The 10,448-nt window shown below is 63.6% G+C and overlaps 2 protein-coding genes across 2 annotated transcripts; both read right to left on the bottom strand.

The window, feature by feature from the left end:
* Positions 1-9: 9 nt before the first annotated feature.
* Positions 10-4,732, bottom strand: PIGS (phosphatidylinositol glycan anchor biosynthesis class S). The gene is given in 13 exon segments (XM_074557136.1): positions 10-595; positions 677-887; positions 1,199-1,299; positions 1,401-1,546; positions 1,685-1,799; positions 1,889-2,031; positions 2,515-2,713; positions 3,229-3,320; positions 3,457-3,546; positions 3,969-4,080; positions 4,154-4,293; positions 4,394-4,450; positions 4,453-4,732. Coding segments are annotated over 13 exon segments (1,947 nt in total). The 5' UTR covers positions 4,718-4,732; the 3' UTR covers positions 10-319.
* A 163-nt stretch (positions 4,733-4,895) lies between these two features.
* ALDOC (aldolase, fructose-bisphosphate C) lies at positions 4,896-8,764 on the bottom strand. The gene is made up of 9 exons (XM_014271732.3): positions 8,604-8,764; positions 7,554-7,676; positions 7,261-7,472; positions 7,115-7,169; positions 6,866-7,026; positions 6,290-6,373; positions 6,032-6,206; positions 5,752-5,951; positions 4,896-5,387 (listed from the first exon to the last, which is right to left on the bottom strand). Exons 2-9 carry the CDS (start codon positions 7,663-7,665, stop codon positions 5,292-5,294), a joined length of 1,095 nt encoding a protein of 364 aa, XP_014127207.2. The 5' UTR covers positions 7,666-7,676; positions 8,604-8,764; the 3' UTR covers positions 4,896-5,291.
* Between the last annotated feature and the right edge of the window lie 1,684 nt (positions 8,765-10,448).

Here is a 10,448-nt window from a genome sequence, read left to right as displayed (position 1 = left end):
TCACACAGCCCCACATCAGCCCCCCCAGAGAACAGGGGGTTCTTTATTTACACAGCAGCTCATTCTGAACACAGCACCAGGCTGGGGGTGCACAAAGGCAGCACCCTCCCTCCCCTCTCTTTGGGTGCAGGACAGCTCAGCACCCACATTAAGACCCCTTCCCACTTCCCAAAGCAGCCTCTTCCCACTCCTGCATCCTGGCCCTGGCATACCCAAGCCAAGCAGCCAGGCCTGGACCCTGGGGTGCTTTTCTGGGCCATGAGTCTGTGACACCACCACCCCACAGGGTGGGGACAGCCCCAAGGCAGGGCAGCATCGCTCAGTCAATCTTGGTGGGCTCCTTCTTCCGCAGCCTGGTCTCCCGGACAATCTTGGCCAGGGACAGGAGAATTGGGACAGCCATGGGCAGGAAGAGAGGGATGTAGATGGCAAATTTCTGGTCATCAGGGAAGTAGAGGAGGTGGAGGAGAGATGGGTCAAAGAAGGCCCTCTCTGAGCAGGTGACAGCCTCCTTGCTGGCCTGGAAAGCTGCGAGCAGGTGGCCCAGGGACAGCTCGGTCACAGCGCTCTGCACTGAGGCCACTGCCTGGTACACCTGTGTGGGAACAACACCAAGGGTCAGTCCTGGCCAGGGAGGGCAACAGGGACCCTCAGCCCCTCTGCTCCCCAGCCCTACCTCAGAGGCAACATCATCCTTGATAACAATGTTCCCGATCTTGTCCAGGAGCTGGGCCAGCGAGGTCAGCGTGGTGGACACGGTGGCGATGTTCTCCACGGTGTGGGCCCATAGCAGGTGATCCAGCTCCCAGTCTGCCAGCCCCTCATTCCCTGGGCTTTCCAGCAAGAACTCAGGGGGCACCTCTTCACGAGACAGCCCAAAGAGTAACCTGGGAGCAGAAGGGATGGTCCCAGCCCACATCAGAAGGGCTTCATTCCCATGAGCTCCCTCCTCTTCTTCCCTGCTTAATTGTCTCCTGGAAGTGTGGCATGATAAGCCAAGCTTCCTATCTGAGGAAATGGGAGATGTGCCAGCATTCCTGGCCACAGAGCAGTAATGGCCAGTAGCCAGCACCTTGAAGGCCACAGAGAGCCATCCTCAGAGCCCACAGAGGGAGGAGTGAACAAGCTGTCTGGGTACAGCCTGTTCTGACCCCACTGATTTCCACAGAGGCCTGGGGAGGGAAGAGCACATCCTCACCGGAGCTGGGCCAGGAAAACCTCCATCACTCGTGCCATGTCCACATCCACATGCACAGGGAGGGAGGCTTGGGGGGAAGCAGGGGCTTCAACGTTGTAAACCTGTGGGAATGCATGTTAATGAGGCATAGCCAGGGCCTCAGAGCCAACAGCTGGGAAAGGGGAGCCACCACCTTGTCTCAGCACCCCTGTGGTTCCCATACCATGATGCCACCCCAGCGAGGGCTGTGGAAGGCGTTGGTGCTCACTGGGGCTCCATCCTTGTCCTGGATGTACAGAGGGGAGTGGGAGCGCTCTGGCACATAGAGCAGGAAGTTCAGCACGGGGTAGAGTGAGGCAGCACTGGAGCCTGCAGCGGGACAGAGTCACAGAACCCTTGTAGCTGGCAGGGACAGCAAGAGCAGCCCACAGCCCAGCTCCTCCTTCACAGCTGGGGGGAAAGGGAGCCATGAGACAGACCCCAGTGAGCCACGACCACAGTGCTCACCCAGCCGGGCCTCCACGGGGTTGATGACATGTGGGAGGCTGTGAGCACTCAGCAGGAAGCTGGAGGACTCCTTGTCATAGCGTGGTGTCACTCCTAGGACAGCGTAGTACAGGATCTGCAGGCACACAAGGGACACATTGGCAGAGAAGTGCACCCCAGGGAGGTCAGGGCTGAGCTTTTCCCACCATCTCCCCCAGCCCTCACCTGTGAATCCACAGAAAAGTTGGCCACCAAGCTCAGCTTGTCCAGGACGGGCTTCACAAAGCGGTTCACAGCCCCCTCGATGTCCCAGTCCACGGTGTGGGACTTGGGGTCAGGGTTCAGCAGGCTGAAGGTGATCTCATACCCTGCAAGGACCCACAGCCTGTGAGCACCGAGGCTGTGACAGAGCTCCCAAGAGCAGCAGAGCCTGTCCCCTCCTCCCTGGGCCACCCCAGTGTGCAGTGACACCAACAGAACAAAACAACTGCTACAGGCAAAGAGGTCTGTTAGCCCAGAAGCCAGCCAGGGATGCCACAAGTAGAGCAGGAATGGGATCTTCCCCAGGAGCAGAAGATTTCCTGAAGCCTGGAAACACCTTCCCCAGGAGCAAAGGGTTTCCTGAGGCCTGGGAACACCTTCCCCAGGAGCAGAAGGTTTCATGGAGACTGGGACCACCTTCCCCAGGAGCAAAGGGTTTCCTGAGGCCTGGGAACACCTTCCCCAGGAGCAGAAGGTTTCATGGAGACTGGGACCACCTTCCCCAGGAACAGAGGGTTTCCTGAGGCCTGAGAACACCTTCCCCAGGAGCAGAGGGTGTCCCAGCCCAGGGAGCAGGGATGGATCCGTACCCAGGCTGGATTTCAGGTTGCGCCGTGCGTCGGGGCCCAGCTGCCCGTCGGGCACGCGGTCCGAGAGGGCGGCGGCGATGGAGGCGGCAGTGAAGGACATCAGCTGTGTCACCTCCCTCAGCCGGGCCTGCAGGGCAGCCAGGCCACCCCCAGCCCTCAGCAGGGCGCTGCGGTGCTTCCCCACGTAGACACTGATGCCCTGGGGATGGGAGCAGAGCCCTGAGAGCAGCACGGTGCCACCTGCGACAGCCACCTGTGACACATGCCACCTCCCAGGGGGGAATCACACAAAGGATGGCGCCACAGGGTGTCACAGATATCTTTTATGAAAAATCCTTTCCTTAGGGTTTTTCCTCCTGAGAAGCTGAGAGGCCTCAGAAACAAAATGTAAACAATGCTCATCTGCTGCTGTGGAATGCAACAGATGGATCTTTGATTGGTCTCACAGAGTTGTTTCTAATTAAGGGCCAATCACAGTGAGCTGGATCGGACAGAGAGCTCGAGCCACAAACCTTTGTTATCATTCTTTCTTTTTCTATTCTTAGCCAGCCTTCTGATGAAATCCTTTTCTTCTATTCTTTTAGTATAGTTTTAATATAATATATATCATAAAATAATAAATCAAGCCTTCTGAAACATGGAGTCATTTCCTCGTCTCTTCCCTTATCCTGAGACCCCTGTGAACACCATCACACACAGGGTGCTGCTCCTTACCTGAGGCAGGAGAGAGGAGGTTTCAGGGACCACGTACATGGTCAGAGAGCCCAGGGTGGTGTCCTGCAGCGGGTACAGAGCAGCGTCAGCCTCTGGGGAAGATGGAAGCACTGCCAGGGTTGGGAATTTCACTCCAATCCCTGTCTTGCTCTGACACAAAGCAAAGCGTGTTCTCTGCTGTGCCAGCCTCAGGAAAAGGAGCTCCCCAGCAATTCCCTGCTCCAGTACCTCGTGCAGTGGCTGCAGCCAGTGCTGCCTCCTCCTGAGCCGTGGTGCTGCGATAGCGCATCTCATAGCGGGACGTGACACTGGTTCTTACTGCAGGGCAGAAAATCTGAGTGAAACTGCTGATCCCAGGCCCCCACAGGAGCCTAGTGCTCACAGGGACAAGGGACAACCCCAGGGGACACACAGCACGAGGTCCTTCGGGTGCCAGTGGGATGAACCATTATGGCATGTAGCACTACACTGGCAGTGAGACAGCCCCACACCAGCCAGACACATCCCACCCTCCGAGGGCTCCATCATCCCCATTCCCAGCCAATGGAGCTATCCCTTCCCTGCAGCACCCTGGGACTTCATTGTCCCACCCCGGCTCCCTGCACTGCCAGCTCAGGGCAGGGTGATGCTGATGAATGGGGCTCGGGGAGTGAAGCCACGAGCAGGTTGGGACCCCCACAAAAGGACAAGGCCACCCATGAGGAGCAGACTGGGCAGGGACAGACAAGGTAGTCTCTCACAGTTCACGGAAATCTCCATCTCCTGCACGTCCCTGAAGGGCAGCGGCCTCGGCAGGTCCCCGGGCACCGATCCCGGGGCGAACACCACGGCCATGGGCACCACCAGCTGAACCTGCACAGGGCTAGTGTCAGCCCGGCCTCCCGAGCCCCCACAGCCGCCGCCCCCCGGTCGGCCCGGCGCTCACCGGCTGCTGGCTGAGCCCATCGATGTCCCCGTAGGGCAGGGCAGCCCGGTAGGTCTCGGTGGTTTTCCACCACAGCGGCAGTCCCAGCACCACGGCGATGGTCGCGAAGGACAGGGCGGCGCGCCGGCCCCGCGCCCGCTCTGCGGGGACAGCGCTCAGCACCGGCCCGGCTCCTTGGGGAGCGGGGTCGGGGAGCCGGGAGAGAGCAAACAAGCACCGAGCATCCACACCCGCCAGTACCTGCCTCATCCGCCGCCATCGCCGCCGCCGCCGCCACCATCTTCACTTCCTGGCCCAGCCGCGGGGGCGTGCCCTGCGCAGCCAATCAGAGCTCAGAATACCTAAACCACCCAATGGGCGCGGCGTGCGCCGTGCAGCGGCACAGACGGACGGGCAACGGAACCAATCAGAGCACGTATCGGCCGTGAGGCGGAGAGCTTTGCCCTCTACGAGTGCCGCGGAGGGACATGTGGCGTCGCCTCCCGTGGGCAACGGAGCAGCGCCGAGTACGGGGACGGGCGGGGGACACGGAGAGAGCGGACAGGAGCTCCTCACCCGCCCCATCGCCCGTAGACGGAGCCCACCCACCCCCTGCCAAGCTCACGGAGCCTCACGATGTGTGTGGGCGGGCTGAGACCCAGCACAGCTCGTTGCGTAAGTGAGCACAACATGCTGCCGGTGATGCCCGGAGCGGGAGGCGGGGGACAAGAGCTCCGGGGTGCGAGAAAAGAGGCGGCACAGCGCTGTCTCTACCATTTATTCGTTGTTAGGCTATTTGGTACACGGGGTGCACACGGCGAACACAACACAGGCGCCCCAAGGGCGGCAGCGACCAGGACTGCAAAGCTACGGCAGGGCAGGGGCACCCCCAGGCCTCCCCTCCTGCCCCCCACGCGGCCTGCCCTCCTCCCCTCACGGCCCGGCCGGAGCCCCCGGCCAAAGGGGCCCCCGGGTGGCTCCCCCCTGAGCCCGGCTGAGCCGGACCCCCCATTCCATCTGCGGACATGCCGCGGGGCGCTCTCCCCTTCCCCTCCCCGCGTGGCGGCTCCCCTGGGCGGCTGGGGTGGAAGCGGGGTGTGAGCGGTGGCGGGGAGGGGCCGGGGCGGGGGCCGGGGCCGGTGGGGTGCCCGGCCGGGGCTCAGTACGCGTGGTTGGCCACGTAGAGGGACTGCCCGGCGGCCCCCGAGTTGTCCCCGCTGCCCTCGTACTTGCCCAGCGCTGCCAGTCCGTTCACCTGCAGAGGAAGGAAAGGTCAGTGGTTATGCTTGGGGTGTCACTCGAGGTCCCCAAGTCACTGGGGACACGGCCTTCAGGGTCCCCTAGCTCCTGGCGACACCTGGGGAGCAGAGTCCAGGGATGTGGCCCTTGACACCCATCATTCCCCTATGGGAACACAGCTCTCAATGTCCCCCCACAGAGACAGAACTGTGTCCCTTCCATGGGGACCATGGTCCTTGGCATCCTACAGGGCACAGCCCTCGGTGTTTTATAACAGCCTGTGGAACATAGTCCTCAGCCACCTCCCCTCCCATGGGCACACAGTGTCCCCACCTCCCCAGCCCTTGGCACTTCCCTCCCAGGAGGGCCACCCCCATCACCTCTGCACGCTTGACAAACTCCTCAGTGGCAGCTTCGGCGTTGTCCTTCTGCCCGCGCCAGGCGCTGAGCGCCGACGCCTGCAGCGCCCGCCCGTAGGAGAAGGTGAGGGCCCATGGCCGCACCAGCGGGCACGTGTTGATGGCATTGAGGTTGATGGAAGCCTCCTCCTCACTCTGACCCCCAGACAGGAAGGTGACACCTGTGGAGAGCAGGGTTATGGCACGGGACGGTACACAGGGGATCGCTCTCCTGGTCTCTGCCACATGCCAGGGCTGGTACCTGGCACGGCTGGGGGCACAGTACGGCGCAGGGCAGTGACAGTGGCCATGGCAATCTCCTCTGGGCTGTACTTGGTGGGGCAGGAGTGCCCAGGGGTCACCATGTTGGGCTTCAGCAGGGTCCCCTCCAGGTAGATGTGGTGGTCGCTCAGTGCCTTGTAGACAGCTGCCAGCACCTGGGGAGGACAGGCAGCGTGGAGTCTCCCTGGCATGGCATGGCACAGCACGGTGCCCGCCCTGCTGCCAGCCCACCGCTCACCTTCTCTGTCACGTACTGGCACCGCTTGAGATCGTGGTCACCATCAGGCAGGATCTCCGGCTCCACAATGGGCACGATGCCGTTCTGCAAACAGCACAGCAGCAGATGCCATCACAGTGATGTCCCTGCGCACCCCTCAGCCCCACAGCTACATGGGACAATGCTCAGACCTGCAGAGCAATGCCCAGCCTCGAGGCTCAAGGCCCCCCTTGGCAGTGATGCCCAGCCCCATGGGGGGATGCCCAAGCCGGGAGGGTCAGTTCTGGGCCCTATGGGGTAATGTCAGGTTTGTGAGGTACATGTAGCAAGGCCTGGCCCCATGGATTGACACCTGACCCTGTGGGTGATGCCCGTGCTACAGGGCAATGCCCCATGCCCACCCACGTGAGGTGTTACCCAACAGGGGTTATGTGCAGCCGCTGGGGATGATCCCCAGGGATCACCAGCACTGCACAGGCGCAGTGCTGAGCCTCACAGATGTGTGCCCACCCCCGTGGGGCAATGCCTGCCCACACAAGTCAATACCATCCTGCCCATCACTGCCCACCCTGTGGGGGGACGGCAGCAGGCACGTACCTGCTGGCAGATGCTGGCATAGCGGGCCAGGACGTTGGCGTTCTCCATGATGGCCAGAGCAGAGGGAGTGTGCTCGCTGATCTTCAGCACGCAGCGCCACTTGGCAAAGTCTGCCCCGTCCTTCTTGTACTGGGCACAGCGCTCCCACAGCCCATCCAGACCTGGGGGGCAGCACGTCAGCCCCGTGGCCCCAAACACTCCAGCCCCAAACCCCCTGGCTCCACACTCCACAGCCCCTGCAGCACCTACCCTGCGTGGTGGTCTCGCCATCGGTCCCAGCCAGAGGCACAACACCCTTGTCCACCTGTGGAATGAGAGGAGGGCGGTGCTGAGCCTCACCAGCACCCCCCAAGCACCCTGAGCACCCCACAAACCCACCAGGACAGCCCCCACACCTTGATGCCCACAACGATGCCCTTGTCCTTGATCATCTGGACGAAGGGGGTGCCATCATCAGCCTTCTGGTACATGGTCTCGTGGAAGAAGATGACGCCCCCGATGCATTTCTTCACCCTGCTGTCGGCGCTGAAGAGGATCTGGCGGTACAGCCGGCGATTCTCCTCCGTGTTTTCCACCCCAATCTGGTTGAGGCGCTTGGCCATGCTCCCTGCAGGCACGCAGCACCCTCGTCAGCCTCCATCCGGAGCAGGGAAAAGAGGTGGCGGGACAGATTCCCCCCCAAACTGACCTACGGACTCATCGGCTGCCAGGATGCCCTTCCCCGGGGCCACGATACGCTGCGCGATGTCCGACAGCTCCTTCTTCTGCTCGGCCGTCAGCGCGGGGTGTTGGTGCGTCATGGTGGCGGTGGCTGCGAGCGGACGGGGACTGAGTCACGCACCAGCGCGGCGACACCCCGAAACCACGCACAGCCCCTTCCGCGGGGAGCCGGGACCCCACGGGGCTGCCAGCGCGACCCCAGCGGCCAGGGCGCGTTGTGTAAGCCTCGTGGCAGGGATCGTGGAGGATGCCGGGCAGCTCCCAGCCATTTTGCTGCCTGCCTGCCAGCCCGCCCCCAGCCCAGCCATCTTGAGGGAGCGCAGCTCCGCGGGGACCCACGCAGGACACGAGGGGACCGGGATGGGGGTGCCCTGGGGATGGGAATACCCCGCGAGGAACGGAAACAGCCCGGGGATGGGGGTGCCGGGGGGGCGGAAATACTCCGGGAAAAGAGGTAAAGGAAACCCCAGGGAGGCTCTACCTGAGTCTGGAGTTAGCCGGACTTTGGGGTACCCCGGAGACGGAGATACTCCAGAGTCGGGAATAACCCGCGGGGAGGTTACGCGGGCGATGACGATAACACGGGCGTGGGGACACCGGGGGGACGGAAACAGCCCGGGAATGGGGGACGGAGCCGCCCCAGGGCGGCACAACCCGGGGATGGCGGTACCCAAAGTTTGGGGCACTCCAAGGATGGCGATACCCCGGGGCTGGCGCCGTCGCGGGGCCGGTGATGCCCCCAGGAGCCGGGGCGCTCGATCCCCCGGCCGGCGCCGTAGGAACTCGAGCTCCGCCAGCGCAGAAGGAGTATCCCGGGTTCCCCCAAATCCCCAATACCCCCATGCCCGGGGGTCTCTCTGCCCTGGAGCCCCCCAGCGCGGACCGACCCCCGGGATGCCGCACGGAAACACCCGGGATGCTCGGGGGGCTGCCGGCTCCCGCCGGCGGGATCCCCCGGCTGTTCCCCGAGCAGCTCCCCCCGGCCCTCGGCTCTCCCCGACCCCCGGCTCCCCCGTACCGTGTCGGGCGGCGGCGACGAGTACGGACTGCGGGCTGCGCGCTCTGGCCCCGCGGTAAATGTGGCTGCGGTGCCGCAGAGCTACGTGACCGGCGGGGCGGCACCGGGCAGGACCGGCCCCATGCCCCGCCCCGGCCCGCCCCCGCCGCCGCCCGCTCCCCCCGCCGGCTTCGGCCCCCCCTCCCACCGGGGTCGTGCCCCCCGCCGGAGACAGCCCCCGCGCTGCTGGCGACCCTAAGGTGACAATCCCAGGCTGGGGACCCCGCTGTATCACACGTTTGCAACGCCTTGCTGGTGATGGGGACCCGTCTGTGCCCCCCCTGCCGCCGCCCAGGGACACAGCTGAGTCACCCCTAGTCATGGGAAGGCCCCCTCCTGCCAACCAGGCACTCCACTGTGCCATCTCCAGTTGCTGCTGGAGACCCCTCTGTCCCACCACCCCTACTTGGTTATGGGCAGGGACCTCTGCCACCCCCCTGCTGCTGATGGGGACCCTGCTGTGGCCCCCTATTGCTACTGCCAACTAAGGACAGCAACCCCTCTGTGCCACCCCCAGGCTGTGCCCCCTATTTCCACTGTTATCTAAAACCAGACTTCCCCATCATCACCCCTGGGCCAGGGACCCCCCTGTGCCACCCCCAGGCTGGGGGCACTGTTACTGTGCAGGATACCCCATCTAGGCCACCACTGTGCCCAGGAACCAGCAGCACTGAGTCCCAGATCCTCCAGGACAGGGTGGGGACACTCACAGGAGACCAACCCCCCTAAAAACCACCCTGAGCCGGCACAGGGACAATACCAGTGTCCCCACTCGCCCCAGGGGACGGCTGCCAGGGCCCCGCTGTGCTGAATCCCGCCGTAAAAGGAGGCTCAGCCACCCTGCATGGCCCTAATCCAGGGAAGGGAGCACAGCTCCCTGCATCCCATAGCCAGGGCCCCCCACTGCTGACCTCGCACCTTGGGAGCTGTACCTGACACCGTGGGGTCACAGGGCAGGGAGGAAGGCAGGGCCAAGGAGCAGAGGGCACTGCTTCCCCACGAGCCACCCACGCACCCGGGACATGCGGGCACAGCCCCAAACATTTCCCGGTAGATAAATTGGTGCCAGCGCCCCACGTGTCACGGCACCCGCCCCACACGGCTGTGGCAGAGGGCAGGGGAAGGTGATTTCCATCCCCCTTGGGCAGGAGAAAGAGGCCATTAAAAACCAGAGCACTTGTTGGAGTGCTGCTATTTTGGGCCATCGCAGGGGAGGGAGAGTGCCGCGTGGTCCCCATGGCGGTGGGGAGCATCCTCGGGGTCAGGAACACTGGGAGGGGGATCCCACAGGAGCTGCCCCTGCAGGGAAGAAGGGAGGTGAGGTTGGAGCTGTGCTGGGAGCTGGGGAGCCCCTAAGGGAGCCCCCCCTCCATGCAGCAGCAGCAACCAAGGGGGGTTGGGAGCAGGAGCTGGCAGAGCTCCCAGCACTGGCTGAGCCATGGGATGCTGCGTGCTGGAGCCAGGCTGGGAGGGGGAAACATCCTCGTGCAACAGGCGTGTGTGTGCCCACAGCCCCGTGACAGGGGTGCAGGATCCAACCTCTGGAACCATCCATGATAAGGAGAGGAATCCAACCTCTGGAACAAGTTTCATGCAACAGGCTCGTGCCCGCAGCCCCGGGATGGGGTGCAGGGTCCAGACAAGCCCCTGCAGAGCAGGGCAGGGAGGGAATCTAGGGCAGGAGGAGGAGCAGGGAGCAGGGGAGGGAAGCTGGCTCAGCCCGGGCGCTCTGGCTGCTGCCGGGGCCGCGGGGTGGGAGCCTGGGGAACGCGGGCCCTTATTGAGAGCAAACACTGGCACAGAGCG

The sequence above is a fragment of the Zonotrichia albicollis genome, chromosome 22 (genome assembly GCF_047830755.1).
Source record: "Zonotrichia albicollis isolate bZonAlb1 chromosome 22, bZonAlb1.hap1, whole genome shotgun sequence".
Lineage (NCBI taxonomy): Eukaryota > Metazoa > Chordata > Aves > Passeriformes > Passerellidae > Zonotrichia > Zonotrichia albicollis.
This window is presented reverse-complemented; position numbering and strand designations above follow the sequence as displayed.